General features: G+C 35.5%; 1 protein-coding gene across 5 annotated transcripts in view; it reads right to left on the reverse strand.

The window, feature by feature from the left end:
* The window catches only part of SIPA1L2 (signal induced proliferation associated 1 like 2), a 129029-nt gene that overhangs the window by 72123 nt on the left and 35483 nt on the right, over positions 1 to 21423 (reverse strand). For all 5 annotated transcript variants that reach the window (XM_072330964.1, XM_072330963.1, XM_072330962.1 and 2 more), the window contains exon 3: positions 5225 to 6932. In XM_072330964.1, the coding sequence (XP_072187065.1) occupies positions 5225 to 6689 (1465 nt within the window). In that variant the 5' untranslated portion in view covers positions 6690 to 6932. The remainder of the gene's footprint in view (positions 1 to 5224; positions 6933 to 21423) is intronic.

The following is a 21423-nucleotide window of genomic DNA, read 5'->3' on the forward strand; positions in this document are numbered from 1 at the left end:
CAGAAGTTAGTAGTCTCATAGTCTCCAAACAAATAATGTACCACATAGGTTCCTTCATTCAGTTTATTCTTACTCTTGCTTAAAGCTTTACACTCAGCAATTCAGTTTTGACAAGTGAAAAATTGATACTAGTAACTCTTCAATGTTTGTGTAAGCTTAAATTTGTCATTGAGCTAAATGGTCTTGGCCACGTAGGCGTTTGTCTGTGGCATACAGAGGAAGAAGATCAAGATAGACAATGTTTAAGCAGACTGGGCATACCCAAGTCCTTGGAATAAGACAGGACAAATACGGAGGAAACTGGCCAACATCACTGTAAGACCACTAATATCTCTGAAATATCATAGTGAGTGGCTGTATCCACGAAAGAGAACCTGGGGAACTACAAGCAGGCCCCACAAGTCTTAGGATTAAAGAAAAAAATTACAATGGAGGCCAATAAGAGATACTTGGGAATAGCCTGCATAGATTTAGCAAATGCAAATAATGCATCACCACACCAATTGCTTTCTACAATGACATAACCGGTTTTGTGGATGAAGATGCAGCAATGAATGTCAGCAATGCTTTTGATACTTTTCAATAGTATCTGTGTAAGTAAACCGAGAAGACTTTCTTTGTACATAGAAATTACAAAGAAGATAAACTGACTGTACAGCTGGCCTAAAATGATTCTGATAAGCAATATAAATTCTATTTAGTGGCCAGTTGCTAAAAGACTTGTATCAGAAGATGATAGTGGAGCTGTTACTTTTCAATACCATTTTTTAAACATTCAAAAGATAGGATGGAATTTCACATACAAGTCAAAATTCAAGGGAAAGTGTTCATGTATTGGAGGTTATAGCTGCATTTCTGAGGGACCTCAGCAGTCTAAGAACATGAAAACTGACACAGACCTGCATATCAGACAGAGAAAGCTCACAAAAGGGCATGGGTTTGCAACAAACTATTTCAGGAGCAGCTCTTTGGAAAAGGACATGGGGCCCAGGTGAGCACTAAGTAGTACAGCAGTCAGCAGAACAGCCTGGCAGAAATGAAGGCTAAGCACAAACTGGGATGTGCCAGCCAGAGTATTCCAGTAGATCAAGAGAAAGATTATTCCACTTTATCTGGCATTTCTGAGACCACACGTGCAATGCTGTCACCACAAGTCCAGCAGATAATTGCCAGGAAAACTCTGAAGACAACAGGGAACATGTAACAGAAGAGCTGAAGCTTGAAGGAGATGAGTTTTTGCAGCCCTAAGACGAGCATAAGGGGAGCAATTGTCTCTCCCCACTACCCAAATGAGAGTAACAGTAAAGGGAGAACCAGACCCTCCTCCAAGCTAATAAAGGAAGTACAAGATTCCGCATGTTACAAGATGCTGCTCCCCATAGAGGAGAATCAAACCAAGGAGCAAGCTGCCAGGAGAGTTTGTGAAATCTCTATTTTTGGAAACAGAATGAATCTAGAGAGACAAGGTTTTGAACAGGTTGCTCAGAAACGACTTTTAAAGGTGGCTTTAAATAGGGAATTGGACTGATAACCTTTGGAATTTTCCTTTGAATCAGTTTATGCTATAACTCTAGGTTTTAAATAGTAACGATGTTAATTTATTCTTTTAAGAATACCTCAATTTAAATAGTTTGATCAACGAATAAGAAAGTTTTCACCAAATTTCTTTTACTGGGAAGTAATCCCAGAGATCCCACGCTTGGAAGGGATACAAAAAGATAAAGTTATCTCTAATTATGTAAATGACAGACTTATTTGTCAAACCAATTTTCAATTACATTTCCAGTCATCTTCCAGAGATTTGTCTATAAAGTATACTGGTGGTTACAGTCCATCTCTCACCGGGAAGAAAATGAATAACAACACATAATAGACATAAACCTTATTATTTTTTTTCCCTCAAGAAACACCTGGGATCAAAGGAGCACAGACACAAACCTATTCTTCCATGCTCATCAGCTATATTCTTCCCACCTTCTCCACCCTGTCTGTTATACCTGCATGGATTAATTATAGCTCATACTTCATAGTGTTAAGTCAAAACTTTAAACTTCAATTAGTAAACTTAACAAATCAATGGAACAAGATTGTACAGACCATAAAAACATTAATTTGCATGAGCATGAGAGAGCTAAATTCATAGGTCAAACACTCCAAACAACGTAACTCCCCACAGCTGCATATTCAGGCTTTGACAAGGGGTAAACTTAGTTACAGTTTCTGTAGCTCTCTGTTTGGAAGTAGAGAAAACTGTATTCCACAGTTACCAGGCACCTTGGCAGCTATAATACTGTGCAGAAAAAGCAAGCTTGGCAGATATGTTGTACAAAATGTTAGTGGATAAGAGATAAAATATTTTAAATGTTATGGATGTAAATATTCCAAGATTTAGAGACAACATTTTTAACTCTAAGTTGTTGTTTTGTTTCTTATTTTTTTAATCTCAAGCTACAAACTCGTGAAGGTCATTAAATTTATATACGTTGCATTAGAAGTATCATCTAGAAATGAAAGAGGAAAGTGCTAGTTTTTTTTTAGCTGAAGAGACAGTAAATACTCTTTATGTGCCATTTTGAGGAACAGATGTCAGCATTCCTTCTTATGTGAATGAATTCTTACTTATAGAAGTCTGAGTTAATATCAAAAGCTTGCTAAGCCTCTACATTTCTTTTAGGATGTTTTTTCCCCACTTTGATATCAACACATAAACCCAACAACTGTGAAATTTTTAGCAAGCGTCCCACAAATAAAAGGCATAGTAATAAGTCAAGTCTTGAGATATTATGAGGATAATCACACAAAAGGACTGCTCAACGACAATAACAGCATGCTTCAATTATCCTTAAAAAAAAATAAAAATAAAAAAATAAAAATCAACACAATTTTCCCCCCCTCTCATCCCAGTCCATCACACAAGCATGTAGTTCACTGAAGGACACGATAAATCAAAACTGTTAGATAAAACACGATGTTCTAGCTTTTGATTACCTTAACTGGAAACTTGAGAAGGTATTTTTCAGAAACATTAACATATTTGACATCAGTCTTGTTGGATTTGATTTAACAATAGCTACAATGCTTATAAATATGCAATATACAACTACAGCTCATTTCAGAAGACTGAATTCCAAATCTTTCATTTCTTGAAAGGGAAAGGAATAATTAGTGCTACACATGCCCGGGTGTTTCTTCCATGCATCTTAAAACAGAAATAAAACTTGTATGCTGACAAGTGCCAATTACAAAACTGTGAACTAAATCAAATATGCAGAAAGTTGTTTCTCTATCACAGATATGTTGTTAAAGGCAAAGAAAACAGTAGCATTACATATGTCTCTATATATAAGTAACTATTGTTTGCTATATTTTTCATTTCATCAAGGTTTCTCTTGTATAGCTTCTGTTACTGTTCCATAGAAACTTAATATGGAAGAGGGCATGGCATATATATTAAAGGTGAAACTGTAACGATTTCTTCCTGAACACTAAATGCATCACAGTATTTACTTTTGAAGAACATTACCTACAGAACACAGAGTAACAAGGACATTAACAATTCACATTCACCAGTATTATACAATACGGGTAGAACTCTCAGATACTATTTAAGTTTCCAATACTACACTAACATAAATACACTTTATTTTTAGTCAATAGATTACTTAACATCAGAACATTAGTTCATTAAAACTTGCATCAGCTTCCAAGTGCAATTTCAAGTACCTTATTAAAGTGTTTTCTCTCTGTATTTTCTTTCTCCTTCCAACACTGTTTTTCATTGCAAAAAAAAGAAACAAAACAAAACAAAAACAACTCCAAAAAACATTCAGCTCTTTGGAACCTCTAACACCTTCACTGCAAAAGCATTTCACAAGCAAGTCATCTTTTATTGGGCTCAGTCCTTGTCTTTTTTTCTTCCTTCCTATCCTGTCACAGATTTCTCCGTTGACAATTATTTGTCTCTTCTGCCTCTCAAAAAGCACACACTATTCTCACAAGTTTTCCTTCATTCTCTTCCACCCTGACTCCCTCAGCACCTTATGGTCCACTGCAACCTGCCTAACACAGGAGCCATTTTGAGTATTTGAGTTTACTGCCCATCCTTGCTTAAGTATATGCCTTTTTCATCCTCTTATATCACAGTTCTAGATTTCTCCCTTCTTTTCTTTTAAATACACCATCTTTACAGCCTGTATGTTCCAGGTTTCCACCACATCATTAAACTTTTCTGGACTTTCTTTGGAGTCTCTCATGTAGGGTCACAGGAGTAAGGAGTACAGGAAGGAATACAGTATAGAGCTTATTTCCTGCTGTTCAAATACAGTTAGAAGGCAAAGGAAGTATGATTTCAGGAAGACTTGGGCAGTGACAAACAATCCTTTAAGGATAAAAGTGTTTGGGGTTTTTTGTTTTTGCTTTTTGTTGTTGTTGTTGGTTTTTTTGTGGTTTTTTGTTTGTTTTGTTTTTTGTTCTTTTAATAGCAATAAAAAGATTGAGCAGGAACTCCTAATGCATATAGGCCAGAGAGGTACTTTGGGTTTCTTCCCCTCACAAAAACAGGGATTAAAACACACAGAGCAAGGCAGTGTTGAATACAGAGAGACAAAGTAGATCAGAGTGGAAATCTCTTGTCTGAATAACAATTCAAGCCAAGTTAGCTACCCTACTGAGAAGAGCATCCTGCCACTTTGCAGTGTGAAGATACCCAAAAAAGAGAGGAAAAAGGCACAAAACAATCTTAAGGCTCAAAAATGAAGAACTCTCAACAGCTATGTGTTTAAAAGAGTATGAAACAATCCAGTGACACAAGACAACAGTTTAATCTAGAAGGCAGTCATGAACTTTGATAATGAAATGTTTTCTTTTGGAAACACCTTTTAGGAAATAACAACCAATTCTAACTATTGGTATTACCATGGGTAATTTTCTGGGTATAAAACTGATCTTTATTTATCCTACCCTCCAAGAAAGTCTGGAACAGAGAAGTTCATCTACCAAATTAAGTGATCCAACGTTTAGTGAATTTAAGCAAGTACTGCTTATCATTATACACAATCCACTGGACTCCTGCTTACCCAAAGGGAAATATTAAGAGCCTTAATTTTAGTAACATGTTTCAATAGTATTACTTAGGTTTTCCTATAGAGAAGAATTTTTTCTTTTTCCTAAGCAAATAAAATCTAATGCAACCAATCTGGGACATGCATGCATTAGAAGAACTTACCTTTTCCATAGAAGAACTTGCGATAATAATATGCTCCAAGATCAATGTGTTCTATGATGTAACGCTTCACTTTCTCTCTGTGAATTGACTGGTTTTCTCTCGGTACTTCTAGCACTGAAACACCAGCATTTGTGCAATGGGAACTCAGAGAAGACTCAAAAGAACAGCTTTCACCTGAAGAAAAAGATGCTGAATTTGCCCTAGAAAGTGCAATCCGTCTGTCTCCTTCCCCTCCAGTTTCATTCCTGAAGTAAGGACAACTTAATACTAAGTCATTACTTTTCCCATCACCCTCATCAGCATCTAAATTCTCTTTTGAATTGAGATCTTCTTTGCTTCCCAAAGGTGATTCACAGTTTCCCGTCTGGCCTGCTGGCATCTGAGTTTGTGATGCAGCAGAAGCCCCAGTGGTTATATTTTTCCTTTTTCCCACATTTAATCTGGTAGCCATTGCTTCATTTATGTTAAACAAAATGCTCTGAACATCGTAATGTGCAAAACACTTCTGACAGTTCCAAGAACGAACATTTCGGTCGAGTCTATCATCCAAATCAGAAGAAAACTTAAAAGTTTCATGTTCACTTTTAACAGTTCGTAATTTTCTAAACAGAGACGTTTCTACCGTTTCTGATTTTAGTCTCCTCTTGAAAGATTTCTCCCTGTCTCGACCAAGAAGCAGGGCACTATCCATATAATCCAAGCCAGAAATCCTGACAAATTCTCCCCTGGAAATCTGTGCAGCAGCATGTAGACTTGGAGAAACTGAAGGATCACAGTGGAAGAACTCGGGAAATCCAAAAGGAGCAAGAGTTTTATGTTCAAAATTTTCCACTCTGTATCCTCTTAGCATCGCAAAAAAATTTTCCCCAGACAATCCTTGCCTGTCAATTGAAGAAGTACTGCCATATTCTCTATGAAGTGCTGCTCCAGTATTTGGGTTAACAGCATTCTGGTCTAAAACGTCTTCAGCATCAATATCACTTATCGTCACATCGCTGTTGCTTCTCTGCCTTATGGGATGAAGTCCCCTTTGAGGGGAATGAACAAAAAGATCCCCAATAGAATATTTTCCCTCTGCAAATTCCAGTTCCAGCTCTTCTTGCTGCCCTTCATTTTGGTCATTTTGTCCACTTGGATGTACCGATCCAACGCTTTCATAACTAGCTTGTGGTCTATTTTCCCAAGCAGCTTTACTCAGCTCTTTAGAGCAATCCTTTTTAGGGGGCCATTCAGATACCCTTGCTCGAACACCCATTTTAGGCACAGCTGGCGTACCATTTGATTGATTACTTTCAGACTTGCTAGATGCATTTGAAGGAACAGGAGGACCCATGCCACCATTCAAAGCTTTAAGTTTTCTAGCAAAATAATCATCAGACTGCATGCTTCTTGAAGACTCCCTGAACTTCGAGGAAGATCTGCTGATTTTGTGCTTATCTTCTTGCAAAGACCTTTGATCACTCATGTCCAGTCAGTGGGAGGGGAACCACTAGAGTTACATAAATGTACTGTTAAGTTTTATTATTACATTGCTTTTTATGGGCCAGTAAACCCCAAAGTAAATACACAGTTACAGCCTTCCCAGAAGAGTAAGCAGAAGCCTCAGTGTCCCATTTTTGTCCAACTTCTGCCAGGAGAGCGATCTTAAAACTTTTCCTTCCGTTCAGATGCATTCAGTTCAATATTAATCCAGTCAAGCGTCTTTTATCTGTTTACAAAAAACAAATGAAAACAAAGCATATTAAAATGTTTATAGTCAACAATGGTAAGCTTTTAGTGTTGTTTGTATATATACGATCCCCCCATGAAATTGAAACTAATGAGACTCACTTCTTGTGGTTTTATATTCTCTGCCTCCTAAAACACAAGTGCAAAAATTCCATTTTCCCATAAGATCCCCACAGGATGTATTCTGGACCTGCATACCTATTCACTGGCCAACCACTACATGCACACTGACTAGCCAGCTGACTAGGTTCAGCTATGTACAATTCTGTCTCTCCCCCACCCCCCTCCTCAATACTGACAGTAACAATATATGCCTATTATTTACTTAATCACTGCTTTGTACATAACACGGAAGCACAGTCATCTCTAAGACATCCTTTAATGTTTGCCTGAGACTGATTAATACAGGAGTTACTGAGGCAAGAGTGGTAAAAATGTAAGCAAAATATACAAAAACAGATAGGACCATAGGCAAATCAAAATTATCCATTTAAAAGAGCATTTTAAGGATTAGTAAACTTTCTACAATAACTCAGTGAATAAATATATTTTTCCCCCCTCTCCAAAGAAATTTCTTTATGCTCCTTTACTTAGTGTGCAAAACAGCTCTGATTGTTCGTTACATTACATTCCTCTAGCTGGAAACGTACATTGTTAATGTAGTTACTATGCTAGAGAACACATATGCTGTCTTCCATAAATAAGATGGGAGAGTAGCCCTACTGATAAGTTTTAAATTACTTACAAATTTGGAATTTCTTCATTCACAAGCAGAGCACATACTTTAACCCATCACATAAAACTAGACAAACAAACATACATGCCTTTATAAGAGTTCAAGAAAGTCAGGTCAAATTAGACTGAAATATGAATTCTCCACTTACTTACACTACCAACCACAAGCTAGAGTTACAATAGCATCATGAATACAATATGTTTACATATTGCAACATGAACCACATATGAATTCCTCAAAACTCTTGTTTGATGGCTGATTATGTCAAGCAAAATAAAATTTGGGGATCCTTACAGGAATCCAAAAATTCTAGAAATTAACCTGTTTGGAAAAACAATCATTCAGAAAAAAGTAGGTAGAATTTTTAAATTCAGACTTATGAAAATACGAGATAGAAAGAAAAGTACCAACCAGTATTCTTAACATTTTGGTGTCACAAGTAATATTGCAGTGTCGAGGCACATTAAAACTTCCATGGGATTCACATCAACATGAACAGCTGACAGCATTCTTTTTTTTAACAAAACATTTATTAGACATTTTCTTTATATGAACAGTGAAGTTTTCACTTCAAGTCAACTTAACCAAATAAAAACAATGAAAAAAGACTAAGCTATTCCAGAATCATCTCTCTAATTATGCAAGAAAAAGAAATACTGAGAATAAATATAGAGTGATTTTTCATATCAGGAAGAATATTTAGCTGCTTACTGAAGATTAATTTTTTTAATTATGGAGAATTACATCTTCTACATTTCTTGTCTTTTCCTACACAAAACAATTCATAGAAGTTGCTGCTCTGTGAACTTATTTTATTTTTTAATCAAAAACAAGCTCTTACAAAATGGGGAAAATACATGTAAGGCCAATACCACTTACCCTACAAAAATTCAATTATTTTCTTCCCTCGTATTAACTCTTTTCCATCATATGCATTTGTGCAAAAGTAGAGAATTGGGCCAGGAATGCAACTGTAGGTCAAAATTAAATGGGATATGAAGTGGTGGAAGGCAAAAAGGGGTAGTAACAAACTGCAACCCTAGTTGGTTTAAATCCAAATCCATAATGTGATTTACCACTTAGTCTCACAAACTGCTCTATTTGTACATAGCAGGAAAGAACCCAGAGGCAATGTGAAAGCATGACAATCTTTTCTGGTAGCATGGCCTTTAATACTTTGTGTAGTATGGCCTGATCATTTTAATTAAAGCTATTTTGCAGAAGTTAACATTTAGAAAAAGTATTATTATTCTTTACAGAGCAAAATTGACAAGAAGAAATACCTATTTTAGAACTCCTGATTGGTATTTTATTGAAAATTTTATCATGCCTTCAGTACTAAAATTTAAGGTATTCTAGGAAACCCTTAAAAAAAAAGAAAAAAAGAAGTTGGCATAATAGTCAAAATATGTCTGTTTTTAATATAAAATATGTGTTTTGGCACTGACCATATTTCTGTAATTTCCCAAAACTTAATATAACAGCATGTTTTGATTGACAGCTGGCCTATGCTGATGGATAGCATCATATTATCCTGCACTTGTTATTTTTAATGTTTTTCTCTCTCCATAATAAGAATTGAGCAACTCAAACATCTAGAGATGACACAGATACTAAGACAAACTTACTTGGTTTGATAAACGTAATGAACCATTACTTCCACAAAGAATGCTGTCAAGTAAGACCACGAGTACTCATTTGTCCCCATCCTTTCCATCAAGATCTTCACATCTTTCTCTTCTCATTGTAGGATTTAAGAATGGAATCACTGACAGATAACTCAGAAGATAAAAAGCTCGATGCCGCCTACTCTGCTGTTGTCCTCTTGCCAACTCTTCCCACTAAGGCTGCTGGATGTTATGCAAATAACTTAAGTTCCTTCCACACTGCTACAAAGACTTCCTTCAGAGCTCAATACAGCAGCTGGTTTGTTAGCCACAGTTACAGTTCTTTAAAATGGAATGTTTCCAAGTTTCCTGGGGACCTGGATATATGCCCACAGACACTCCTGTGCCAGCAGCAGAGCAATGAATAAGAACTGTACTACTGCACTATCCTGTCAAAAGGAGGCCGTTCGGTAACCCTGCCTCATGTCAGCCTTGATAGATGGAAATGAATTATTTAAGAAGTCTTTCTGTAACCATTTTGTTGATCAAGAAATTGGAAATCTGCCCCTATTATTATGTAATGTTATCATCCTAAAAAGGATGCATCATTTGGATGAAAGCATTAATCTCTACTACTTATCAAGATGACAATTCTACAAATCATGACTCTCAGAAATCTACTAATCTTAAAAAATGAGAAGTGCAATTTGATAAAATAGGAGCGTAGCAAGAAATAATATACAAAAAGCTGAAGATAAGACATATAATTTGTATTCATGTAATTCTATGCAACATTTTACGTGTGCTCAGAGTCTGCTTAGTTTCCACTCTTCAAAGAAATACAGAGAAAAACAGCATTCTCTTTTTTGCCACTACAGCAGAGCAGCAGTGACACAATGGATACTTTACAGGAATTTAGAGCAAGTCTGCAAGAAAACACTGTTTAATGAAAAGGAACAATGCAAAGGAAAAATGTATGTAGTTTTTCAGCTCCTGATATTTTCACAAATTCTGAACCACGTAACCCACTGAACAAATCTGATCCAAAGTATTAATTCCTAAAGCTAATATAGGAAAGAAAGAGCAGCTTTTCAAAACAAGAAAATTCATACAAAACTATTTTTAGCGTATATATCAAAGGTATTTATTTCTTAAACCCGCAGCCAAATTCCAAGTTGATTCTGAAATCAGAATAACCCAATGGTCATTAGCAAAATAAGGGCTACGCTTGGATTTCAAGCATGTGTCCAAGGTAGAAGATTTTGAGCACACATAACTGTGATCTCATATCATAAGACAGTTGACTATGCTATCACAGGAGAATTATTACTCTAGATTGGAATATGAAAAAGGAAGATGAGCTCTTCAGGCATTTGTTTTAATGCAAATGTCTCTAGAAAGCCATGATATTTAAGAATAATTGTCTTTAAATAGAACGCTTCTTTCAAAGTTTTCTATGAGGCACAGCGAATATTAAAGGATGACACTAACTATAATTGAGCTGCTTATTCAGATTGCAGCTGTGCAAAATGGTTTGGAAATAATAAAATGAACAAATTATGAGCACAGTTCATGAAAAAGTGGTTCATGTTATAATATACCAAATTTACAATTAAAGCTATAACTACTAATGTATAAATGGTTACTTCTCTTATGAATATTTCAGACACAATTAATATGCAGACAGATAAGAGAAGAAAGATGTGAAGTTCTTCATTTGACTGGAGGAAATACATCTGAGCCACTGTGTAGTGAATATTTGTTACACATTTCTTTAGTTGTTTTGTCTTTCCTTACAGTTACCATAATTACTGCAAGAGAAATGCAAAAGTAGAAAGTTAAAAGAAAATGTCTTAATATTAAATTCTTATAATTTTCTTAGGGCAGGGTTGAAAGTACATCTACCAGCACTGATCACTTTTTGTCCCATGACGAAGAATAAAGAACAAAAACAGCACAAACACTGAACTCCTCACAAATATTGTTAGCCAAAACCATCTTTTTTTGGCAGCATAACTTTTTGTTAATTGCAAATAGAAGCTACCTACATGTCAGTCAAGTTCTTCTATCAGCGCAGATTTTAAATAAGCAGAAATCACCAAAGAGTCTTTGTTCCCTTTCATTCTTTCCATTTATGAATCCACACGTCAAAGTAAATGGGGAAAAAAAAAGAACTCTGCTTACTGAAAATCAAATAATCTATTTTCTACAGGGAGACTAAAATGACATCTGGAACATATTTTACATTTACGCACATTATCTCCTTAGGACAGATGTATAGCAGGCTAGATGACCGTAAGATATTTCCATATCTTTAAGTATTAAGACATACTTATCTCTCTGCCTGCAACATTTCATAGTGATTAGAATTTCCTTGTAAATAACTTTATCCTTAAGAAAAACTGTTTATACTGATTATTTCTTTCAGGTTTATTTATTTATTAATTTAGAATGATCCAACAAATGAGAAATAACAGACAGCAGATAATTCAGGTAGATTCTGGATAACGCTTTACATAGCCAGTGTATTTAAAGAGCTTCCAAAATAGAAGTAAAAAGCTACTTCTATGGCATGTATTTTGCCTCAGCCACTAGAAATGACTTCATAAGAGAGGTCAGGTTAAAGCACAAATGATTCATCTTTTAGAAGAATCTTTTAGAAGTAATTTCAGTTACAAAACTGAAATAGTGCACTGCAGTAAGCTTCACTCAAAACCAGAAAGAAGTCATTTTCAATGGTCTCCTCAAGCAAGCTGCACAACATCAGAATTCTTCATAAAAACAATGATGTCTGCAGGCTCAGAAATGGTCACATGTTCATGTTTTCCTGAATTGCCCCTTGCTGTTTGAAGGCATGTATTCTCATTTAAATTGCATAATCCCTCATATGCCAGCCCTATCATACAGGATGCTAAACACTATGATAATCCTGTTGGTAAGAAACAAATGCACCAAATCACTTTCAGAGGCAAAGCTTAGAAAGAAAGACAGGACTTGTACACCACATTTTGATCATTCAAGCACAAAGAAAAGGACTACTACCTTGTACTGAACAGTCATTTGCATAAGGCAAACAAAGTCAGTAGTTGCTGAATAACCTGCTGCATGACAATGAGTTTTTGACAATTTTACATGTTCGGATAATGCTCCAAGGAAAATTCTGCATCTGTAACTGACTAGCTGGTGATTACAGAGGAGAATATTCATATTATAATCAAGAAATGAATGTACTACGTGTGATATATTTCAAAGCAAACCTGTTACCTCCAGATTGCTCGTAAACCCTAACAAATACAGTAGTTAAAAGTTCACAATACAATTGTTGTAAGACACCAGAGAAAAAAGCAAATCACCATTTAAGAAATAATGGATGTGTATTCCATTATCCTGAAACAATTAAAGAAAAATACATTCTACCTATTACTAGAGTTAATCATGTCTTAAGTTATCATGTTTCCTTATTATTCAAGCTCAGTGCAAGAAGTAGTATCAAAATTCCATTAGAAAAACACTGAGCAGCAGCAGGTACAGGGAAAACCAGGAAAAAAGAATAAACAGGCTATTAAGAAATGGCCTATCCAGTTTCATTCTAAAAGTAACAATAAGAAAGCTCTCTCTCAACATATAACAACTTTCTGCAGACAAAATGATATGATGATAGAAAAATTACAAGTAGCTAGATAATATCATTAACATCCCCCCCATTTGTGGGATGTGTGTATAGCCATTTTCACATACTGCTTATAATTGCTTTCTATTATTATGAATTAAATCATGAATACTGGAGACCCCTGGGGTATCTGAAGAAAGGGCTTTTAATGAGAAGTTTGTAAGCAAGAATTGTTAACATTTTGACTGGTATTTCACATTTAGAAGTAGAAATCTGGTAGTAGGTTCAGAGGCTGTATTCTTTTGAATAAAGAGTCAAGCACTGGGAAAGACAAATTGTTCAGTAAGGAAAAAAAGAAGATTGCAAGTTTCAAGTTTCACAAGTCAACGCACCCCAACAGTTAAAAAGAGGCATTTCTATTTTTCATAGGTCTACTATATAGTGAAACTCAAAAATCAAGCTGGTTTGTCTACTCAGTAAAAAGATAAACAAGCAACAAAACAGAATTATTAAATAGCTGAGATCGCCTACTCCATAAAATAGGTTTCTAATTCTGACAGAGTACTCAGAAGAGCCATGGAAATGTACAAATTCACTGTTATTTTCTGACTAACACAATAGCTTGAGTAAGAGAAAAAAAAAAAAAAAAATCAATTCCAAAAAAAAACATTTGCTATTTTACTAAATTATCATCAGTGAAAGTGCGAGTGTCCAAAGGAAACAGGTATTACAGAGTGGATTCAAAGGTACAAAGTCACCAAGCAGTAACTGAGGGAATTTGACCTCTTGCTCTGTTGATGTTTGTGAGAATTTAACATGTCTTCCTACAGGGCCCCATATGCTTTCTCACACTGGATCAAAATGTTTGCCCTCTTAAGACTAGTTCATATATACAAGAACAATGCTTACAGGTAGCTACACTAAGTTGTGTAGCTTAGTGATGTTATGAACAAGTCATAAGATTTAAGGGGGAAAATAAACACCCATATTTGACAGTTTTAGTAACTTACCTTTAAACATCAATCTAAATAGATTAATATGAAGTAACATTGCAGGGAAATATGAACAATACAAATGCGATTCACTAAGAGGCAGCATGGGAATATGAATTAAATTCCACATTTATCTGGAATGGTACATTTATCGGTCCCTTTTTTTCCACATTCAAAATTCAGATTACATAATTCCTCATCCAATAGCTCAGACACTGAATTTTACATTCGTTTTATCAAGTTCTGCTCGTTATGTAAATGAAAGTGTTGAGATAGGAGGGTATAATTAACAGATCCAAACGGTTCATGCACAAACGTAGCTATGAACTTCAAGCACTGCAAAAAAAAAAAAAAACCCTGCCTTTGAATTTTATTATTGGCCTCAATTTAGCACAAAGTTTCTGTTCAGCTAACAAACCATTCATACAGATTGCACATTTCTGGAACTGCATTTTTACTGGGTATCAGTGCATATTTCTCTTCTGCAACACATTTACACTGCAGAAACAACAGAATTATTTCAAAAATCAAGAGTTCTACAAGGAAAAGTCACTTGCCAGGCTTCTGACTCTTAGTAAGATCATATAAGATTATTACACAAACTACACTTCTGACACATCCTAATGAAGTTGAATTCCTTTCCCTTCTCAATTCAGGCTTCCTATCTTTGTCAGTAAAATGAACAATAGACCCCTCCACTCTTCCCAAATTCAGAGTGTTATAAAATTCTATTCTTTTTATAACCTAGAGAAATGTTCATCTCTAAAGTAAATTGCTTCTGCATTTGCATATTTGTCAACAGATTATAATTTGCTTATAAAAGGTTTCGGATATTAGCATCACCATTATGTATGGCACTAAGAAAAAGTATATTTATCTAGGGTAATTTATGAAGTGAATGATTTTAACAGAGTTTCTACAGACTACGCTCAGCTGGCTTTTCCTCGTTTTTAAACAAAGGAACACTCATATGCATTAAAAAAATGCAAAACAAATAAACGCAAATATATCCATGCAATAAGGTAACAAGAATTTCTACAGGCTTGAAGGTCAGTTTGACAGAACTAACAGGATTAGACATAGCAAGAAGTAGCAGACCAGTTTATTAGACTTTGTAGAAATTTAAGGCCTATAGTCACATTTCTCAGGTAAAACAAAGACCTTTTCCCATTTTCCTAATAGATCCCCTACCCTCTCCCCCATCCCACTTTAGATGAAGGTGTATAACATTTTCAAATGAACTTGAATAAACTAGTCTACAACCAAATGCACATAAGAGATGAGACTGTTTTATGCAGAATAGCTAAAGTGGAATTTTCGAAGAGAATAGTTCTTTTCCTGCTGTGTATTGTACAAGAATGTAATTTCCTTTCTGATCCTTACTATCAGTTACCATTACGGCTGTCATAAGGACATGCATTTTGCCAGACACACCTGTCAAATCACCTGAAAATAAAGCAAAGAATCAACTAGTTCCTTTGCAGCTACTTAAGAAACTAGAGTAAGTTAGTTAAAATTTAAAAACACATTAGCAATGCAACATCTTAAGGCACAGTGAGAACTGGTTTTGTAAGAAGAGCAATTAAAAGCAACAAAAAAAGCACAAAACTAACTATAATCCACCTTCATGGAGCAGTACTTTTAATATTGAGGATCGTATAATCATAGAATTACACAGGTTGGAAGGGACCTCAGGAGATCACCCAGTCCATCCCCCCTGCTAAAGCAGTTTTCCCTATAGTAGGTCAAGTAGCATCCAGGCAGGATTTAAGCATCTCCAGAGAAGGAGACTCTACAGCCTCCTCCAGTGCTCTGTCACCTTCACAGTGAAGAAGTTCTCTTGTATGTTTGTGCGGAACTTCTGTTCCAGTTTTCACCCACTGCCCCTTGTCCTGTTATTGAGTACCACCAAAAAGACCCTGACCCCATTCGACTCCTGCCCATTAGATATTCGTAAGCATTGATGAGATCAGTTCTCAGCCTTCTCTTTCCTCATATGGGAAATGCCCCAAGCCTTCAATTGTCTTTTTTCAGCCCTCCACTGGGCTCTCTCTAGATCCCCAAATTTTTTGAACTGGAAAGCCCAAAACTGGACTCAGTGCTCCAGATGTGGCTTTGCCAGAACAGAGCAGAAGAGGAGGATCACTCCCTCAATATTCTGGCCACACTATTTTAATGCAGATCTGGATTCCCCATTGGCCTTCTTGGCCATGTTGGAACTCTGCTGGCTCATGGCCATCCTGTTTTTTACCAGAACCACCATGTCCTTCTCTGCAGAGCTCCTCTCCAGCAGGTAAGCACCTAAATCTGTACTGATGCATGTGGTTATTCCTCCCCAAATGCAAGACTCTACACTTGCCCTTGCTGAATCTCATCACATCCCTCTCTGCCAAACTCTCCAGTCTGTCCAGGTCTCAATGAATGGCAGCACAGCATTCTGGTGCATCAGCTACTCCTCCCAGCTCAGCATCATCAGCAGACTCCTAAAGGTGGACTCAATCCCTTTGTCCAGAACATTGATGAAGACATAGAACAAGATCACAGTCAATGCTCAGACAGTGTATAGCTCAAATGAGCACTGTTGGGTCTTAATTGTTAAGATTATTAAAATAAATATTGTCAAATTAAGGTTATTAAAATAAATTCAAATAAACCTAATTTTTATTAAGCAGGCACCAGAGCAGAAAGTTCATTACAGCATCCGTAACTAATTTTTAAAAGCACAAAAAAAGAGAATGCAATTTAGAGATAGTTAATTGTTCCTGAACACACAATGACCCAACATTAGTTTGCATGGTGCATTGAATTCCATCTCATTCTGATATGCACATAAAAACTTGGACAATACTACAATGGTAGCATATTGTGCTTAAGCTAAACAAGGCTGGTATTGTTTCCATTGAGCTCTAAAGAACCTCAGTGACATTTGTAAAGACACTGATGGAAAAAAAAAGACACATTAGCATAAAAATTCTGAGTCAACTGGAAAAAAGCAGCTTTATGGAAAACTGTGTAACTGAAGTATAAATACAGAAATGATTATCCAGAGCAGCTATTAAAGTACAACACACTGAACACTTTCCTATTCTGAAATACTATCCAAACAGGTTGACTTGTAGATTAAGTGAACCACTGTACAAGGAATCAAGTTTAAATTTGGGTTTTTGTGGTTGTTACTGTGGAGATCTTTTGTTCCACATTTTAGAACATTATCCAGTATTCGGTTTGCTCTGTAAGTTACATCTGTAACTATGTATTCCCACTGTGTTGCAGTATTGTTAACATCCCAGTAACAAATAAGTTCCCAATTCTCTATTTGAAACAGAGAAGGAAATTAGACCTTTACTGCAAAAAGTCTACAAGACTGAACCTCAGCAATCAACATTCTTGTTAAATAACCATAACTGCCAAGCAATCCTCCAAAAAAGAAAGGCAAAAAGAGAGTTTAATAGATCTCCAGTTCATCCTCACCAAATACATGAACACTTTGAAAATTAAATATTAATCTAATAGGAAAAAAACAAACCACATAAAACCCAGATCAAGCTACCTTCCACATGTAGTAATTAAAGACATGACAACAAAAGGAGATACTGAGTCTGAGTAATCAACACATATGCCATACTATTTTAGAAATCTATGCTTTCTACAGAAAGAACAAATAACATTTAAGACCACATATGTGATCAACAGAAAGATTCTTTAAATATCAATCAAAATCAAACTCTACAAATAAGCTCTTCTATTATCATAATTTTACTACTTTCTGTAGAAATAACTGTTGACATTGTGCTTAGTTCGTCTCCTCCATAGTAGACAAGAAAACTTACAATAAAATGATTTCAGTAAAATCTCCACTGAGTGGTGTAACCAACATAGTTCAACAGTTGCTGGGATAAATACTTGAAAAAAAAAAAAAAAAAAAAAAAAGGTAACTTTTTAAAAGGACCGAATTAATACATGAATAAGCAAATTAAAATAACAAAGGTAGATGTCTGCATGAAAATCACTATAGTTATCAGTGACTGAAAGGAGACATTAAGTATATTCTAGCCATAGCAGACACTTAGACATAAAAGCAACAAAAACATAAATAAAACTAATTTTTTAAAACAAAAATCTATCAGATAGAAACTTAAGTTACAGATGTATGAAAAGTCAAGGTATAAGAGTTGGGAGAAGTGGGGAACGTGTTAACTATAAGAAGAATTGCTAGAAGAAATTTCTTTTTAATAGGATTAGACAAATAAAGCAGTATCAAATCATTGTTGACTAAAATTAAAATTTCCTTACTAGCATTTCTCTCAGTCTCTACATCTATGCAACATCCAATGCTGGTCAATTTCTAGGCTTCCTATTACATGCAGTCTGAGCAAGAATGGATTGCTCAGTCCCTTGGGGGTAAGAAGTATATGGACACATGCATACAATACATAACATATATAAATGTACATAGCAATATGGCCAGGAAGGTTGCATATGCTAGTTGTGCTCAGTTCTTTCCTCTTTTGTAACCACATGGACTACACACAAGCAACAAGAAGAAAAAAAGGAGGAAAAAAAAAAAAAAAAGAAAAGCTGCTTGAGAAAGGGAAAAAGGAAGTAATGCACAAGCAAGCAAAACTCAGAACCAAAGAAGAAAGATAAGCACATAGCAGATAAGGGACTTGCAAAAGAAAGCATTTCCCAAAAGAACACACCTACCAGTCCTTTATCCCCCATGCGTTTTGTTTGTGGACAACACTGAGGTTAATGAGGGATTGATTTTTTCCAGCAAAATAGAAAGGTAAGATTTATTCATACTTCACTAAGGTGGATTTAAAAAACAAACAAACGCATGCACAAAATAAATATATAAATCAAACAGATAATGAAACCACTTCAAATGGATGTTCAGAGAAGGGAGGACAGATATGAAGCCTTCACAGATAAAATTCCCTTTTTTCCTGAGTATTCCAAAATATGCTATTTCTAATAAAGCTTTATAAAAATATCTAAACCTTGTTTGACCATAAACAAAGCATCTCCTGTCTCTCCAGAACATTTCTTCCCTTTTGTTTCTACAAGACCTTCCTAAAATAAAGTTTAAAACTACTTGGACTAAAAAGCACTGGATGTTGGCTTTTAAAATAAAAATTAGAATTTAAGAAGCTATTTATCCATGAAAAGTTATCAGACATACCCTGAATCACTGTAGCATCAAAATAGAGTATAAAGTTCTATTTCTCACCCCAGAAGTACATCCACAGTTAGTTTCCCAGAGCCTTATAAAGTCTGTAGACTTGCAGCTGTTACACTGGCAACTGTAACAATGTTCCTGCATGTCATGAGTATGTCTGTTTCAAAATCTGCTTTAACTCAACTCTATTAAATCAAGAAAGCCAAGTTTACAACGGTGAAATAATTACTTCAGTATACAGTCGTAGAAACAAAGTTTACAGCTCAGCACAGAATCCTCCACCTTGCTTCAGCGTGTGGTTTAGCCAGTTTAGTTTCCTGGATGAGCTTAATAAAAATACAAGGGCAATAGGAATAAAAAACAGAGTTTACAGACAAAACTGTCTTTATATTTCCTTAAGCACACTTGTCAACTACAATGTGACTTCAGTATGCCAGTTTTTGTGTTTCACATTTTTATTTTCACAGTTTTAACAAAGAAAAAAAGAAAGCTTAGATTAAACTTAGCTGATAGGTTTTTAACTAGATCACTACCTCAATACAGAATGACAATCCCAACAATTCATTGCAGTGGTACAAGTTTCCTTTCTACTTCATCCAAAACCACACCACTTTAGTAACTTAGAATCTACCAAGATTATACATGCTACACTTTTTCCTTCAGGAAAAACCAAGTAATTCATTTATCTCACGGTGTTTCAAAGCATATCAAAGGCAAAATAAAAGAACCAAGATTACTTTGCTAAACCTAAAAATACCATTAAACACTGGCTGCCCTGAAGACTGAGTTAGCGGCAAAGCATGCAGTTGTCATTTAACACTCACACTTCCTCTTCCTCTAAATAAAACCACTAACTGCCAAATGTAATCTAATTATTAGCATATGTAAAGCAAAAGGGCTGAAATATGACATCAACTTACTTGCTCCCTAGAAGATAGGTTCTGAATTAAACCTGCAGACATATCTGACCTTCAGTGTTTTATAAGCCTTACCAGGAACAAAACAGAATATATGTATATATATATATATGTATGTATATACACACACACATTTACAAAAGTATTCTAAACTTTAAAATGAGCAAGAAGCATTCTTGTCTTGTAAAAAAGAAAAAAAAAAATAAAAAAAATAAAAAAAATCAGAGCCAAACATCAAAATCACATTCTTTGCATCTAACTTCTAAACATGTTACAAGCAGAGCACTCATCGTTGAGTAGTAAGTAAATAACTGTGAATGGTGCTTTGGAGCCAACTGAAGATTTAAGGAATGTAGAAATAGTGTATCTAATCTGTCAGCCTCCCAAGCATAATTAGCTGTTATCATCACTAACAAGAATGAAGATCACTTGTCTTTGGGAGGCTGTAGAAAAACAACTGAAAGAAGCATGCCACATACAGAATCAGCTCAACTCGTTTCTTCCAAGAAGGCAGTTAGTATAGATGCTTAACAAAAAGTATATGAAATGGAAACGTGCCCCTGTCCTCTTATAAATAACCACTTCAAAAAATGTTTTTAAAAAAATTTAGTTTGTTTTTAAGAAAACTTTGTTGCTAAAAGCAGACTTTGATCCTCAGCATTTGCTGGCATGTAGCCCTACCCCTCCCAATGTTGTCCAACATTTACTTTCATAAATGACAACAAAGAAATCTCAAGAAATGTATGAAGAAAATCTTCCTTCCCTCCTCCTTCCTTCCTGAAGTGTGATTTTTAGCCATTCATATCACTTCCTCCATTTGTAATATGTTCAAACAAAACCAAAATGCATACAAGATGACAGCAGATGGAGTATCAGGGGAACTATTGTACCACTCCTTCCCCGCTCACCTTGGCTGACATACATGATAGATTACACAGTATGTTAAAATGAGGAAGCTGACAAGCAAATCTAGTTACTAGGCTAAATGGCATGAGAGGGCAAGACAAAATTGCAAGTCTAGCAGGTAAAAACTATGAAGTATCATTCAGAGCAAGTAAATGACTTTCTAGAGGACTAAAAAAGACAAAATACTTGTGAGATTTCTATTTTTGAAACTAGATACTTCCTCACCTCCTCCACCATCCCTGACCCCATCTCTCCTCACTCTAGTCTTCACAAATAGACAAGGCTCAGAGCATGTCAGGTTAATAAGCAGACCAAGTCAGTCTGCAAAGAGATTTTTTTTAAGTTGTCTGCATTTTTTAGATAAGGAGTGAATTTGAAATGGTAACTAAGAGAAGACCAAGTATGACAAGAGGCCAATCTGTACCGTATCACTGGTATTTTAAGATGAAAGATTAAGGCTAAAATTTATTCCAAACAAATATTAGATACCCCGCAGGAAGGGTAAAAACATTATAGCACAGCCA

Source organism: Excalfactoria chinensis, chromosome 3, assembly GCF_039878825.1.
Source record: "Excalfactoria chinensis isolate bCotChi1 chromosome 3, bCotChi1.hap2, whole genome shotgun sequence".
In the NCBI taxonomy this organism is placed as follows: domain Eukaryota; kingdom Metazoa; phylum Chordata; class Aves; order Galliformes; family Phasianidae; genus Excalfactoria; species Excalfactoria chinensis.